The 17,676-nt window shown below is 39.2% G+C and overlaps 1 protein-coding gene across 2 annotated transcripts; it reads left to right on the top strand.

Annotated features, from left to right (window-relative positions):
* The first annotated feature begins 264 nt into the window (after positions 1-264).
* On the top strand, positions 265-15,860 carry chka (choline kinase alpha). Of its 2 annotated transcripts, XM_060061039.1 has the most exons (12): positions 265-741; positions 1,101-1,209; positions 4,149-4,199; positions 5,971-6,084; positions 6,777-6,910; positions 7,044-7,148; positions 7,578-7,636; positions 8,723-8,801; positions 10,434-10,542; positions 10,827-10,933; positions 13,101-13,182; positions 13,333-15,860. In XM_060061039.1, the coding sequence occupies exons 1-12, from the start codon at positions 503-505 to the stop codon at positions 13,396-13,398; spliced, it is 1,254 nt and encodes a 417-aa protein (XP_059917022.1). In that variant the 5' UTR covers positions 265-502; the 3' UTR covers positions 13,399-15,860. The 2 variants fall into 2 exon arrangements, with proteins under 2 accessions (XP_059917022.1, XP_059917023.1); XM_060061040.1 differs by lacking the exon at positions 4,149-4,199.
* The last annotated feature ends 1,816 nt before the right edge of the window (positions 15,861-17,676 follow it).

Raw genomic sequence — 17,676 nt, 5'->3', positions numbered from 1 at the left:
GGAAATGTTTGTCCAACTCTATGAAGAACTGAGATATTTAAAACAGTCTTTGCATGTAGCCAAACGTGCCTTCTGTCAAGAAGAAAGAAGAGAGGATCCAAGTGTACGTGATGGAAACACGGTGTATGGGAGACAGTGACCTCGTTTTGTTTTGGCCCATGAGTTGGGCGTTTAGAGCCCGCTGGGCTGTGCCTTTCGCCAACCAATGAGAGAATGGAAAGGGCGTGGCCGGGTGACGAAAACACTAACCTGCTTGAAAAACGACGTCTGCGCGGAGTCTCAGTCATTCTAGCTAGAAGCTTCTTTGGATTGTTCTGGCTAAAACTTGACCGCTTATAGAGATAAACATCGCCAGTTCAAATAAAATTATTAATTCTCGGTGTTCTACATTATTCTTTCAGGAGATCTGCTGCCCGTTACGCATATAAAAACGCTAGACGATCGCCTCCATAAATAGCCCATTCATTTTATCCATTCAGGGAGTCAATTAATTTCGTTGAAAATGAAGACAAAATTCATAAACGGGGTTTCTTCCTCTCCTTCAATGTCCCTGGGTCTTCTGGTCACCGAAAGTGCCTTGCATGTCCAACCAGAATCCGAGGAAAACTGTAAAGAGGTTATTATCCGCCAAGACCAGCCTGATTCAGAGACCAAACGCAAGGCGTATCTCTGGTGCAAAGATTTTCTACACGGAGCATGGAGGTCGGTATCTGAGGACGATTTCGAAATCACCATCATAAGGTACGCCTATTTATTTGCCCAAAATAATCTGAACAATGTGCATCACTGTTGTAGACGGTTTATTATATATCTGTTTCGGCTGTTTAGTTATGTATGTATTTAATTATTTATTTATTTACGTAATAGGCCTTCAAATAAGCTTATCTTTCCGTTACACACCCTAAGCCTGTAATTATTCCCAGAGAAGCTTTAGATAGGAATAGCTTTTGCGTTTTGCGGGTAAACAATGTAAACCCAAGTTAGGCTTTTTACGTTTTTACATGAAATGAATATAGTATTCGATCATTCAAATGACGATTCATTTGTTTGGGAAATCACCATTCTCTTCGTCTCTGACTTCCTTCTCATGTGTCCACCAGGGGTGGTCTGAGCAACAAGCTCTTCCTCTGTGCGCTCCCTGACCGTCTGGACAGTGTTGGGGATGAACCAAGAAGCGTTCTTCTGCGCCTCTATGGGGCCATTTTGCAGGTGTGTTTCGAGAATGGAAAATGTCATGTGAACGTTTAACGTGTTAAATTGTCTAATTTCAATGTAGCCTGCTCCTCATACACTTTAACATGACAGTGTTTAATGTTTATAATGTTGGAAATGCTTTGCGTGTCTGTATTTGATCGACAGTTGGTTTTAAGACAACAGTTGAAAGGTATATTCCTTGCCAACAAATAATAACATTAAATATCTATCATTTGACTGTCATCCTTACTAAAGCAAGATGTTTAAACAACCTAAAATACTTCAGAAATCAGAAAGTACAATGAACTGAACTGGGGGTAAAGGTATTTATTTCTTACCAGAGAAGTCCAAATAAACAAATACAATTGCATAATTCCTGTGTGATGTTGAAATCACATCACCAGAAGTTGTAGTTGTTGTAGTTTGTGTGTGTGTGTGTGTGTGTGTGTGTGTGTGTGTGTGTGTGTGTGTGTGTGTGTGTGTGTGTGTGTGTGTGTGTGTGTGTGTGTGTGTGTGTGTGTGTGTGTGTGTGTGTGTGTCGGTGTCGGTGTGTGTGTGTGTGTCGGTGTGTGTGTTTGATTATGGTGTGCGTGCTCATGCAAGAAAGTGCGGGTGTCAGCATTATTTTGTGTGTGGTGCTGTAGGTATGTATATAAGTGACTGTGAGCGTACACACATAAGTGTGCACGCATGTTGGCCATTGTTGTGTGCAGTGATGTACCCCTATGGCTGTACATGCATGTGTTCTTTGCCGTAGGCTTCCCAAAGGAGCGTGCCTTGAGCACTCTTGTTCCCAGGTGAACCCACCAATCCAACACGGTACAGTATGAGATTCATGAAATCTCAGCCTTTTATAACGGGGGTAGCATAACATAATATCGAAAACATAACCGGAGGCATCCTTCTGGGAACGCAAACACAGAATGGTGAAATAATGTGCGTGCTAAACGACCTCTCCAGTCCGTCTGTTTTCTTGACCTGAATCCGTGGCTAGAGGGCTCAGCTAAATGTGAAATAATAATCCCAGAAAGAATTAGCCACATGAAATGCTGAGAAAGCTGAGACGGTTTTGAGGACGGAGATATTCCTCCTTTTTTATCTAGAGTGATAGTAATTCCCATATCTTTTATTTTGACAATATAGACATATAATTTCCTCTTGAAGTGAATACGCTTGTGATGCACAATGCTGACACACCATTTTTTATCTCAGGAGAAGACGTGGCCAGAGTGATCAGAGCTCCAATCCGATAGGCCCTAGAGTCACACCACGTCTGACTGATTATGACGAGCTTTTGCTAAAAACACCTGCTTAAGAGTTAGCAAATCACGATTGAGTTATGTCTGCTAGCGACTACTGAGGGACTGAAGAAGGACTTTGTAACCTTCTCACCAAACCTGTGAAAACAACTATTTCACAAATGTCAACAATTGTAGACTATCAACAGCGGCACATTCTGTGTCAGCCGATGGTCCCATGATGATATGTTGAAGAGCTCAGCTAGAGCGTTTGTTTATTCTCTTGCTATATTCTGCATGCTGTGACGGTTTTGGCAAACAAACCACAAATAAAGTCCCTTTAAAGTAAATATATAAATGGGGTTTGGTAAACATTAACTGTTAACCTTATATTTTAAGAAAGTGCAATGTGGTTTATTTGGTAGTACTGCAAACACCCAAGCTCCTGTTACGTCCTAAAGTCTACCCTAATTGCTAGTGGACGTAAGAGCAGTTTGATTTTATTGCTAGGGGTCGGAGAACCACAGCGTATCCTACACCAAGGTAACGGCTGCCATCTCTCGTAATCTTAGACAGCCTCTGTAAACCCTGCGGATGAGATTAAACAATAAAGAATACCTTAGAGATGTTTGAAAGAGGGATGTGTTCACAATGACACTCTGGAAAATATGTTCAAATATGATAATGAACAATGGTTATCTTTAAGCAACAAACGTTTAAACAACAATGAGATTTGATCCTCAAAATGGAGGAACCAACAAGACTACTGCAATAAAGGGAACTGCAACCAACATTGCAACAAAGATGGCCACTCTTGGCTGACTAGTATTAGGTTTGTAAAAAAACACAAAAAACAACAACCTATATAAAGCTATATTTATATATATTTATATATATACAGTTAAACGCGTTATTAACGGCGTTAACGCAAACCAAATTTAACGGCGTCAAAAAATTTAACGCGCGATTAACGCAAATATTTTATAAAAAAAATATATATATGTTTTTTCTTTTTCTTTGGCTCAAAACAAAGAAGCAGTAGCCTGACTGCTATGTTCAAATGACATTTGTTCAAAGCAGTCGTTTAATTGCACTATAGGCTCTTTTTTTGTATCATCCTGTTTTGATCAGTATATGGCAATGTTGTTATCAATAAAAAATCATTTGCACAAGGCAAGCCGATGCACTTCACCATGTTGATAAGAGAATTAAAATGAGAAGAATTATGGGACAAAAAAATCAAGGGATATTTAGCATAGAAAAAGAATTTGCGATTAATCGCGATTAATCGTGAGTTAACTATGACATTAATGCGATTAATCACGATTAAATATTTTAATCGCTTGACAGCTCTAATATATATATATATATAGTTATAATCAAAATTTCTGCAAGTTCTTTGCAGAAATCACATCTATTATATCTTTGTATACAAAATAATAAGTAAATAATAATAAGCTGTTTCTGAAATGTATCCCTCTGTCTGCCTGTATATTTCTATCTCACTACCTCTCTTGCACCTTCGCTCCCTCTTTCTAACTGTTGCACTGCACAGTTAGCAAGGCGGTCTTTGACCAAAAATGTATTTTCCCCTGATATGTTTGATAATCTCATTCAGTTGAGTTATACAGCAGGAATTGTTAGTATTTTTTTTAAATATTATATAATAGATCACTTTATTTATCGATAGCTTTTCCCCTTTTACTTTGTTCATAGATGTCCTGTAATAAAGGTGATTCCCAACGGTCAAACAAAGAAAGCCTCCAAGTAAGTAACTCAAGGTAATACTGTTAATGATGGTTCTCAAATCATGTTTCAAGGCCCCTACAGTCTCAACGGTTCCTTTTTTTTCTTCCTTCGTATAGCCCATATGGGTCGGATTACCAAGGCCGGCTTTGGTTCCCTGGCTTTGTTGTGTGAACTCAAGAGGCAGCTGTAGTTTTAGAAAACTTTCTGGAATTACCGAACTTCAGATCAGCCTTTTTTTCTCCCCAGTTTTTTGAATGTTAACAATGCATATCTCAATCTCTAAAACTTAAAATAAAATAAAATCCACTTGCTATGTCGCTAGAATGATACTGTATTTGAACATTTGAAGTGCAAAGTGTTTGTTAATCAGACTTTGCATGCACAGCACATCATTTTGAATACCTCCAGAAAGCTTTTGTCCATTCACTGAAAGAAGAGTCATTATTTTTTTTCTCCAAAACATGTGATCCTTAACCCGCGGTTATTGTGAGCGGTGACTTGCACGGCCATGTCATGTGAGCGATGAGCTCATCAGACAGCCATTGTTATAGTTTTTGCATTATTTCCTTTCACAATCAAGCGTCACAGTATTCACTTGCTCGGTAGAGCTTAGAGCAAACCAGCTAACTACTGTGTGACTTTGTGCCATCATCAGGTTGTGATACTAAATAGATTGAGGGAGCACAAGAGCAGATGTCCTCTAGACCATTTATTGGTAGATGATTGACTTTTAAATGATAATACTAATACCTGGATGCAAGGAGCAAGACAACGCAAGCCAAGTAGGTCAGAGTTTCTTATGTTAACTGTAGGGAGCAGGTTCAGTTTACAACATTGCAACACAGAGTAAATGCGCTTCCTGTGTGGAGCCCACAAACCACTTTCTTGGGGGGGGGGGGGGGGCGTGGTTAATTTCTAACGTTTGGCTAAGTGACGTTGCATACATCAATAATAGTGGTTTAAAACAGAAAGAGGCTGGGTAGATTATACACAGTGACTTTTGTATCAAACCTATGAAGGATTAAGATACAAACATATTAGGCAATTATGATAATATATGACTGACTGTATGCAAAACATGTGATGCATTATTATATGATACATAATATATATATATATGTATATTATATACATATGTATGCTGTATGTTTATATATATATGTCTGGTACACAAGATGACTTCTAAATGAACCATTTGAATCATCCCAGACCGTGTATTCAATGTGACCGACACTGTTTGCTACTGAAGTTAAAGTTTATTTTAACTTTAACTTTCGTCCTGCAGAAGGGTTTACACATCTGTTCCGCTCCACAGTGGAAGCGGTCTCTTGGAGGCATGTTTGAAAGGATGGCTGGGAGCAGAGAGCTAGTGGGCCGCTAAGCCATTGTTTCCCTCCCAGAGCTAGCTTCCTGGAGTACTGCCAGCATGCAGCGCATTCCCTGGCTCGCAGCCAAGAAAACAGTACGCAGAGACTTGAAACTGTGTCTCTCGAATACTTGAATCCCCGCAAGGCAGGCAATTTTCCCACTTCAGGGGAAGGTAGGATTTAATAACACCTGCCTTATCCTGTTGATGTAGTTCCTTTGTGAGAAAAAAGTATGCATGATTGAGCGAGGACAAGGGAAGAGAGCAACTCCAATGTACGGCACTAAAAAGGTTGTGACAGACACACCCAACATTATTTTCCATATCTTCTTGCCACCTTTAGGGCTTACGACAGTTCCCTAGACAATCGTCCCTTTGATAGACTTAAACTCATTGTGTGTGTGTTTGTGTGTTTTTCATCAGGGGGCTGAGGCCATGGTGCTGGAGAGTGTCATGTTTGCCATCTTGGCGGAGAGAGAGTTGGGTCCCAAACTCTATGGAATCTTCCCCACAGGTCGCCTTGAGCAGTATGTCCCGGTAGGTTTACAGTTTACATTGCATACAACGTTTGTCTGTCTTCTGGTACTTGATTATGTCTAGATCTTCTTATGCAACCCCCAGCCCCCTACACATACAGACACACACAATATACAATGTTATGGTATTAGCTATATGACATCATCTTCAGCCGGGTAAGGATCCTGCTTACGATATGTCTCATGGGTTAACAGGCTTGTTTGTATGTGTGTCTTTGTGCTACCTGTTTCTCTACAGATCAACAATGTGATCAGTGATTGGTGTTTAGGGGAAATTAATTAAACCATAGAACATCTACTCCTCAGTGGCTGAACGTTACCAAATTCCTCTTCTATATATTGCTGATCCGGATCCAGAATGTCAAACATAGCATATGTTTTTTTCCAATATCATAAGATTGTCACCCATAGTACCGGTATATGAGTGTCAGCAATAGCGTTTGAATGTCAACAATAGCGTATGAATGTCCGCAATAGCATATGATGATGTATCAACTGTTAACCTTGAGGAGTATTTCTCTGATTTGAACTGATTAAGGTGTGTGTACAAATCATTTATAACCTGTCTATAACCAAAATAAATATTTTGATTTACAAATTAGACCTGCAAAGCAAAAAGCATAAGCTGTCCAAGGGTGGTTTGGTTTTTTATTTCACAATTCATTCTCTCTCCAATCTCTCCATGAACATTAGAGTCGTAAACTTGAGACTTGCGAGCTGGGAGATCCCAACATCTCAGCTGAGGTGGCCCAGAAGATGGCCGCGTTTCATGCCATGCGGATGCCATTCAACAAGGAGCCAAAGTGGCTTTTTGGGACGATGGAAAAGTAAGCCTCCACAGTTACTCCTCGGTTGTTCCTTAGGACTTTGTTTTTTTAGCTTTTATTATGTTGTTGTACTTTAGGCAAAAAAGGATGGTTGTGTAAGTGTGTTACTGATTGAAACATGATGAACCACCAGGTACCTGAACCAGATCATGAGGATGGCCGTTACCAGGGAATCGCACCTGTGCCTCTTCAACCGCCTGGCCAGCTACAACTTGCCTCAGGAGATGGAGGATCTCAAGTATGAATGCTAACTCACACACAAATACAGATTCTCCACTTAATCTTTCAATGTGCTTTCATAAATACATACATGCCAACGATGTGAAACGTGGTAATCACCATAATTCACCAATGAGTTTTTATGGTGAATGTGGTTTTCTTGAAAAATACTAATATGTTTTCCGGGCGGGTGGTAGCTTGTTTCGGTAGGTTAAAGGTTAAGGTATTGAAGTACGTACTCACTACTACATTGGAATGATTGTCAAAAGATGTTCATCTGCGGCAGTAAAGCTTTCACTTTGTGTGTACAAAAACCTTGGTGTTTGTTTCCGTTTCGGAAAACACTGACCTACCCGGAAGCTACACTGAGCACGAACGCGTCACAGCACCTTTTGACCTGTCCCTTTGACCTTTTTCAACCTATTTGTTTTTGTGTGTTTGTGCACAGGTCACTACTTGAATCCACCAACTCCCCTGTAGTGTTCTGCCACAACGACTGCCAAGAAGGTAGGAGATCCACCGCAGTCAACTCAGTTAAATATATGTAAGGGATAATGCCCGACGAGGTGACAATTAATCCCTGATAATGGACACCTCGAAGGGCATTATCCCGCTTATACCACGGTCACTTGCCAAAGAAAATAAAATAAGACCATTTATTTATATTTTCATGCGTTTTACAATCCAAATATAAAGTTTTTCACAAGCCATAACTTTGCCCCCCTGCTAACGCCTGAGGGTTTGACTAATACCTGGAACAATCATTACCCTCCCGTAAGGTTCTTATGCAACGAAAACGTGGTTCACTCCTCCAGTAAATAGGACGCACCTTAGCTACGACTTGGCAACGGGAGGTATTCCAGTCTGCTCAGCTATGAGCCAGAGAGCTAACGTTATGCATTGTTCATATTTATAATTCGAAATTCGTCCCAGCCTTTATACCACAGATACACAGTGACTAAGTGGTCTAAAGCATATAACCGCGTTGTCTGATTACAGTTTAATTCATTTTTCACAATTTACCAGCTCTCGTTTTGAAGACTGAATCATCGCACCAGTCGTTTCAATGGGAATCGCGACGGTCTATACTTTCAACATAAAGTGTGCATATTTATAACTTGAAATTCGTCCTAGCTTTAATACCACAGATTTTATAGGGTCTATAGCATATAACCGCGTTTTCTGATTACAGTTTAATGCATTTTTCACAAGTTACTAGCTCTCGTTTGGAAGGCTGAACAACAGACAATTTGACGGGAACTACTTAGCAGGTGTCCGTATATCATGGGTTAATGCACACCCTGCAGCCAATCAAATTCGAGTATTCCCCCAGACCATGCTATAAATACATATAATACACATGCAGAACGTGCATTGACTTTCACTGCATGCTACATCATTTAGTCAAATGTATTTGTATCTATTCTATGTATTATATTTAGTATATCGTATAGTGTGGATGTTGTATCACTGCATTTCAGTAAATGCTATTTTACAGAAGGAGTGACTGAATACTACTTTGTTACCGGCATTTCCTAGTGTTATTTCACTATCTTGTGTAACGTTTAACGTGTAAACCTCTTGTTCTTTCAGGTAATATTCTACTGCTGAATACATCACTGGACCAGAAGTTGATGCTCATTGACTTTGAATACAGCAGCTACAATTACAGGTAGCGCTTCTACTATAACAACTGCTAGTACTAATACTACTGCTACCAGGGTTTCCCACAGTTAATGTGTTAGTTAAGGTGAGATTAGACTACTAATACCAAAAATAAAACATTAAATTGGTATAGCGCTTTTTTGTCCGGATTGGCAGCTTAATATGCATTAACAGATATTAAAATCTTCTATAAAATGAAAAAATAATGTAATGCTCAGGATAGTTCCTAATGTTATTGTAATATTATAAATAGTCCTTAAAACCAAACCAATTAAAGGAAATAGAGCTCTGGAGATCATCACTGTCATCTCTAGGGACCTCAAAGACTAGTATTGAACCAAACAACGACCCTTTGTTGATGCGTCAACCTTCAGCACAAGTATCTTCTACCCTTTATTGTTAGACTTTGTACAGTTCTCATATACAGTATAATTGTGGACCCTCCAGAGAACAAACTGTACTGTATTATTAGTCACCTACCCTTTAACAATACCAAAGTGTCCAAAATCTGTCCTTTGCTGAGTAAAAGCATGGAAATGTGCATTTCTCCTGGAATCCCTGACAGGGTTGCCTTGTTAAGGCAGAATGTTGTGACCACTCAGGCCTGCATTATCTGTGGGTTTGGGTGTTTGTGCGTGTGTGTGGTCTCCCTGTATGTGTGTACCATGGCCCCTGATGTCCTTTTCTGTTGCTTTTTTTTGCTTTTCTGTTGGCCCATTCCCCATAAGCTCTATTTCTAGATTGTTTGTGAAAATTGCTACAAAATACAATTGCAACAATACTAAAATATATATTTTGATCTGACTCACTCTTTCATTGAGAAATAATAGACTAGGGAGGGAGGGAGGGAGGGAGGGAGAGAGAGAGAGAGAGAGAGAGAGAGAGAGAGAGAGAGAGAGAGAGAGAGAGAGAGAGAGAGAGAGAGAGAGAGAGAGAGAGAGAGAGAGAGAGAGAGAGAGAGAGAGAGAGAGAGAGAGAGAGAGAGAGAGAGAGAGAGAGAGAGAGAGAGAGAGAGAGCGAAGAGAGTCAGCGTTACCTAGATACTGAGCCACAACAAGAGATAGTGAAAAGAGGCTAACAATGGGGCCAGCAGAAGGCCCTGTTTCCCATAGGCATACATAATTCACAGCCCCTTCCCTGTGTTTAAACAATCATGGGGGGCTGTTATGTAACTGGGATCTGGCTGAGGAGATTGGAAATGGAAAATGAGGGGATGTATGCAAAAAAATATCTGTTTAAATTTCAGCCTTTATTCCCCCAGCGAAAGAAGTATTTTGATCTACTCCTGCGTATTCACAAACACGTCCATTCATGTCGGTGGTCTTTATTGCGAGAGGGTTATGCTTTGGTTCGTCTTTGTTATGGGAAAATATAGCTCACGTTGTCCTTGGCTTTCTAACTTCCACCTCCCCCCACACATGCGAGCATACGCAAACACACACACGCACACACGCACACACATACACACACACACCTTCCCAACCACACCCACACCAATTTTCTTTGCTTCTTTCAGGCCCTTCCTGTATTTTAAATACCAGTTGTCCTATGGAATGCAAATAAAGGTAACGCTAATGTCCGATTCCGTGTGAAACGCCTTTCATATTTTTCAACCCTTGCCCTCTCTTTTGCATTGCAGGGGATTTGACATTGGAAACCATTTCTGTGAGTGGATGTACGACTACAACTGTGACAAGTTTCCCTTCTTCAAAGTGAACGCTGGGAATTATCCTTCTAAAGCTCAACAGGTTTGAATAGAAAAGAAAACACAGCCATCGCAAAACAACAACCAAAAGTACATTCAGATCTTCAGTTTACTTCGTTTAGACCTAGTCTCACTCTTAGTTAATACCAGTCTCCAAACGGATTGTTTTGTAAATTAACGTGACTATAAATACCGATGTTCAAAAAAGTCAACAGAGAACATTATTCTTAATACAATTTACTATCCACCCTCATACACACGCACAAACAAACAAGCACACAGTGTCTGGTTTGCCAGTGGGATGAACTCTGTTTGTGTTGTCCACAGCTGCATTTCATTGAGAGCTACATGAGGGAGTCAGATGGCGGATTCAGCGACCTGCACGACGCGGCTCGGGAGAAAGTGATGGAGGAGCTCTACGTGGAGGTCAACAGGTGAGCAGAGGTCGCGGGACGGATCCCCAGCCCTGTCCTGTGTTTGTTTGTTTGTTTGTTTTTATTTAGATCCCCATTAGCTTTTGCAAAGCAGCAGCTATTCTTCCTGGGGTCTATCAAATTTCAGTGTGACAAATACCAGGTGGAAGTACACAAAATGATAACAGACATGACATACAATACATGAATACATAACATAAAACAAGAAGAACACAAAGTGATAACAGAAATAACATACTTTACATGAATACATAACGTAAAACAAAAAGAATACACAGACAATACGTAATTACATTTCACATAAAACATCATTGATGTCACAAAACAACACAGAGACAGCTGCATTAATTAAAGTTAATATTTTGTAGATAATGTTTTTTAAGTTGTTTTTTAAAGCTATTTAGATTTAATTGAGTAATATGATAAGGGAGTGAGTTCCACTGTTGCATTGCCCTATATATAACTGTACGTTGAATCATAGGCTTGGAAATTGGTAAAGTAAAACAACCTCCAACTGCATGCCTTGTTGAATAGTTATGTGCCACTGAACTGAAAGACACATTTCTATAAATAATAAAAGGTGATTTTGTTATTATGACATTCTTAATAAAAACCATCAGTAATGACAAAAATCTAGTTTTTACATCGAACCAACCTAATGATTTGTGCAATTTAATAACATTAGTTTTCCATCCACAAGAAAGAGCTACTCTTGTGTGAAGGCCAAAGGGGGCTGGTGTGAGTGCAGTGGGGTGGTGTAGGTATATGTCTAACATGGGCTTCATGGTGTTATGGATTATTCAAGACCGTCATAATGACAGACAATCCTCTTTAAAAAATGCATTGTGTTTGGGTCTGAAATAGTTTCCTATGGGTAGGGCATGGGTAGGGCGGGTAGGGCGTGAGTAGGGCGGGTAGGGCGTGGGTAGGGCGGGTAGGGCGACAGGTTGGCGACAGGCTGTCGCCCTACAGGCTTGACAGGTTTTAAAACTGTACAGCCCGCCCGGAACGTCCCGATATCAAAGCTGAAAGTGAAATACATAGCAGTGTAGAGATGCTGTGGTGCTGTTTAGAAGAATGACACATTTCAATAGCAAAGTAACATTGTTTTAAGGTATATATTTCATAATCAACAGATATTCACGCTCCGAATGACAATGATCTAACGCGGGGAAGTATAGACGCAATCAACCGTACACAACAGTAAAAGTCCAGAGTGTCTAGCAGTGTATATCTGTCGAATGAGACGGGGCTAAGAGAAGCTGCCGGGGCAGCAGCGCTTCCCTCTGTAAAGCTGTGGTTCTCAACTGGTCTGGCCTTGGGAACAACAGGTTCCAATGGTTGTTAAGTCGCGACCCACTTTTTAACAATTCAAAATAATAGATTTTCAAATAGATTTCTCAAAAATGGGCAAGTAAACACACATACACAATGTCATCGTGACTTTCTTTAAAGGTCACTGCGTTCAAAGCACATAACTCTAGCAATAAAAAAAAAAGAAAGCAGTAAAAACATTTATTTTTATTAATTTGGTTTTACCACACACTACGATTCAGAACAAGTCTGCAACCAACTTGTGGGTCGCTACTCACTTTTAGGTCACGACGGACCAGTTGAGAAACACTGCCATAGAGAATATCCACAGACCAGCTATAATGCAATCAACCCCGATCCGTCTCACATTTCTGAATGTTCCCAATGGATATTAAATAAACATCACTGATATAGTGTATCCTTCCAGTAAATAGAAGCTACAAACACTGCCTAGACATTGAAGCTTTATAAACTGTTTAAAATGCAGGTTAAACTGACTTTCCATATTAGTACTTTGGCGGATTCTCTGGCAGACTTTAAATTAGAATAGGTACACTAGTAGGCTACTTGGAATGGAAGAAGGGCACTTATTTTCCATATTCCTACTTATTATTCTATGAATAAGTATTTAAAACCAGCAAGACTTTATCTTGGTAGGCTAATTGAATATTAGACACACAATATTGTAGGCTAGACTTACTTAGCTTTTACGTTTTTGTTTTTTATTATTGTATTAATTTTACACAAAAAACACCATATACCCCGGTGAAAAGTCTATGACACTGTTGTTAGGTTTGGGAGTTCCGTTGTACCATGAGACTGTTTAGTGAGCTTGTTTGTGTTTGTACCCTAGGTTCGCCTTGGCGTCTCACTTCTTCTGGGGGTTGTGGGCTTTCATCCAGTCCAGAATCTCCACCATTGAGTTTGGATACATGGTAAGATACCATGTTTTTTGGTTGTTTACATTTTTGTTTTTGTTGTATTTCTTTGAATATCAAATATCCTGATGGTTAGGGTAAAAGAGTATGATGATTGCAATTGTCATCGTAAAACACATCTATAATGTATATTTCAATGCATTGCAGGAGTATGCTTTGGCCAGATTTGATGCCTTCTTCGAGCAGAAGAAGATTTGGGGAGGCAGCAACTAGAGGCAACTCACCAACTCCTCCAGTGATTGTGCTGGAGGAGGCTGGTGCTGTCACCTACCCCCTATCTGGGGGACAAGGCATTGCACAATCCCGCTTCCTGAAACTAAAGTAAAACGCAGTGCAGCAAATTCCGGTGGTCCGGCAAAAAACCCTGATAAAAAACATCGTATGCTAGCTTTCATGATAGACCAGAGGAATGCGGTTGTCTTCTGCTATTGTTTAGGACACATGCTCTCATGCTTCAGATGCATGCTGGGCCGCAGAGCTAGCATGTGGGGCAGCTCTCTGTTACATGTGCCGGTACATTCCCTGTTGTAAATGTTAACATTGTATCAATGTGTAGCTATCTATCATTACCATATGGAAATGATACTGTGGTAAAGAACCGAGCCATGAACCATTTGCGGTAGAGCCTTGCTTACTAAAGTAACAAGGAACTAACTTCATATATTATATATATATATGTATATATATATATATATATATATATATATATATACATCTATATATGTGCCAGTTATCTGGTTGAGCCCTCTATTATTGAAAGGCAGATTTTCACCAAACAAGGTTTAATTCTGACTTAATTAATACCTTGAATGAGTGCATACACTACCAGCTGTGTAGTCCTACTGCATACGTCAGTATTTCTCTTGACTCTGACTAAGTTAGGCAGGTCAGGTCAGGGCAATTGAGGGTATACAGTTGAATGCTGGATTTTCCTGTCATGTGAATTAAGTTGATCGCTAATTTTAATCGTCGCCATCCTTGGGCTGATTATAATGTGTCAAAATGTGTTTCTTTACTACTGTAACCTACATTTAACATCCTGTTTACACAATCGGCATCGTAACCCTTCTGTGAATATTAAGTGATCTTCAAGGTTTCTCACATTTTGTAGTTCTTTATCATTGAAATTATTTGGACCAACATGCAGTGGTGTATTTAAGAGGTAGCTGAAAATATGCTATGACACAGCATGGTTTTTGATATGATGCAGTGTTTTAAGGTCCGGAATCAATTTGTAGCAGTTTTATTTGTTACGGTTATTAATGGAATTAAAACAAGCTAGTTTACCATATGCTCTATGTTATAAGTGCATTGCAGAAATCTTATCAAACAAGGACAAAACTAATCATGCACAGCTTATATAATGGTTTCATTAGGGAAATGAAGAGCAACCTGCATAAAAAGGAAAAAGGACATAAACAATATCTGAGGTACATTAATTCTATGAATATACATCCTGGACAAATATATGGTATAGGTTTACTTTAAACCTATGTCATGGTCAACATTGTCTGAGCATGGGACTAATGCATATTTGAAACATCACAAACCCTGTTACTGTTTTATCGTCTTCCCAAGGACATTGAACATGTCACTGTGTTAGTTTGGGTATGTGTGTTACATATACCCATATTGTTTAGGACACATGCTCACATGCTTCAGATGCATGCTGGGCCGCAGAGCTAGCATGTGGGGCAGCTCTCTGTTACATGTACATATACCCAATACATAAGAAGTGACCCTTACCTTCAAGCATAACACAAAACTATGTTTTGTTTTTTCATGTTATTTTTTTTGCTGTGGTGGTTTATCCCATTTCTCATAATTTTGTGTCTTTAAAATTGAATGTATGTGTTCTGTCAGACCTTTTGGATGGTTTTGGATACATAGTAAGTACTTGTGAATGGGAAGGTGTTGAGGGATAGGCCTAGAGGTGTGTAGAGTGTGTACACATCACTGGTCCACTGCCCCGTCAACCCGTCCACGTTGAGCAGTGGCACTTCGCACACGTGGCACTTAGCACACAAGGCTATAGCAACGTAGCTTTTCGGCAACTGACGTATTCTTTATTTGTGAAGTTACACCTTTTATCCATCATTTTCTTAAGATAATGTTTTTTAATTTTCTTGTCTGCATTCCACATGAATATTTTTAACTTGATATTTTCCGAACAATGTTTCAAACATAATTTTTAAATCGCTGTTGATTTCCAGATAAATTCTATTTCATATCCATGTTAGTTTTCAAGTTTTGTAGTTTTCAAATATCCATATATATTGCTATAAAGAAAATGAAATGTACTTTCAAATGGTATGCACCTTTCAGATCAGAATATTGCAAACCTTAATCATGTTTTTTTTTACTAAAACTGTCACTGCAATTGTTTATGATGTTGAGCGCCACATTCAGAAAAGATGTCTTGGCATTCTATGGGACATGTGATTTGATTCGTTACTCTTATACAAGCATAAATCGTATTGTAACTTTCGAATCCATATAAACTGATTGAACCTATTCTAACTGGTACTGTGATAGATTGATATGAAAGCAGCTTTAATGTATAAATATATAGTACGCTACAAATATACACTTACAGAGGGAAAATTATGCACTTTGCAAGAAGATTTGTTGAAAAATGGGCGGTTTTGCTTTGCGTAATAAATCATCACAAATAACGTTTGCCTTTTTTCATCATACTCAAATTTCATATTCTCACAATTACTTGAACAGTGATAATCCATCACTGATAAGCATTTTCTGTACAATTGATATCGTTCTTAAAACGGAATACCCAAATCGGCTCGCTTTACATTCAGGATATATATTATACATTAGTTTACCTGAAAATTGTCACTCGCTCTACTTAAAAAAAATTACTAAAATCTTTCAATGCATATAGTGTAGGCATAAAAAAATATGCCTTCATTGAATGAATCAAGAAATCAGGATAGGTAGTCAATGCTGTGAATATGATAGTGATTGTGTACTGTCAAAGCATAGGCCTACTCTTAAATGATAAAAAAAAAGTTGCAAAGCACAACAGGTTATACAACAATAAATACAGCAATGTTGAAGAAAACCTCCAATGTCACACAATGGTACAAAATGAAAAATGAGCATCATGTAATCTCAAGGATACAGAGATAGGACCGCATTCACTGTCCAAGCAATAGCATTGCAAAATTTTTATTTTTATAATTCAAAATCAATATTGGCTCATGATACAGCTGCTTTTGCATTAAAGTAGCCTACTTTGATGCAATCACATGGTATATAATTAACATTGATAAAGAAGGGTATAGCCTATAAATTATATGAAATCACGTAATAAAAGCACCACAATACAACCGCTGTGTGTATCAGATGTTTTGTGAGACATTTCCTATTTTTTACCGCTAACATGCCAGGAGGCCCGCAGAAGCTTCAGGGGAACCAGCAAAGTGGGCTCTGCATTCCACGGGAGTGAGAGCTCCCCCCACGCACTTCCGAGCAGATTTTAAAAGAGCAGAAAAGTTGAGAGGTTTGCTAACGAGGACTCCAGTGGTACTCGTAGAGTGCTATGCAGTCTTTCCCAAAGACTGGGTCGCGACCCACATGTGGGTCGCGACCCACATGTGGGTCGCGGGAGATTTGAATAGGGTCGCCAAATAAATTTAAAAAAAAAAAACTTTCAACAACAAGCATGTTTTTGATAGTACTAAATGTTTGTATTGTTCTGATAATTTTACTTATAACATTAAACCTAGTTGAAAGGCTAATGTACATCGTGAGAGCAAATAACAACAAGGAGATGCGAACTCCGCCTAAATGCTTTTATTTGGTCTCATTTAGGGCAGAGTATTTAATACGTGCATTATGTTTACAATAACAAGTGCATGAAACAAAGTTGTGATTTATCTCTTTGAAATGGCTGGTTTAAGTTCATATATAAGGGGATGCGCAATTGGCAGTAAAAAAGTTCAGGAATGTTCATTTATGCACAAATTTGTTCTTCTCACGATTTGATAGATAAGACCTATTGTGAATTGGGTCGCGATGGTTTGTAATTGAAATAAAATGGGTCCCCAGAAAAAAAGTTTGGGAAACACTGCCATAGAGCATCGATAGCCTACTATAGCCTCAATGGCGTCACCAGCGGTCATTTCGTGTATTGGATGTGTTTTATTAAAACACATCCAATACCAAGGAATGTCCAGCTGGCGCAAATTCGCAATATCCCCAAAACAGTGGTTACCGCCAATATATTACTCATAGACTAGGCCTACCTTTAGATTTATACAGCAAAGACAGAGACAAAAATACATGCGCAGCCGAAATGTACCGATCAAACGCCACGTCACAAGGCCACCCTCTCACAAGGGGGCATATAATAAAATCAAATGATTCCAATGTTCTTGTGTGGGAGGTAAAATGTTAAAATATCCTCATACTGATCAATAACAGAAGACATAGCCTACTGTACACAAATCATGCTGAGACCAGCGGGTGTCG

This window comes from Gadus macrocephalus, chromosome 9, assembly GCF_031168955.1.
Source record: "Gadus macrocephalus chromosome 9, ASM3116895v1".
NCBI lineage: Eukaryota > Metazoa > Chordata > Actinopteri > Gadiformes > Gadidae > Gadus > Gadus macrocephalus.
The sequence above is the reverse complement of the archived record's forward strand: the minus strand, read 5'-3'. Positions and strand labels throughout refer to the sequence as shown.

Coding starts and splice junctions, on each gene's coding strand:
- chka (XM_060061039.1), top strand. CDS start 503: ATGAAGACAAAATTCATAAACGGGGTTTCTTCCTCTCCTTCAATGTCC. Junction 4,200..5,970: donor CAAACAAAGAAAGCCTCCAA/GTAAGTAACTCA, acceptor GTTTTTCATCAG/GGGGCTGAGGCCATGGTGCT. Junction 6,085..6,776: donor GCCTTGAGCAGTATGTCCCG/GTAGGTTTACAG, acceptor CATGAACATTAG/AGTCGTAAACTTGAGACTTG.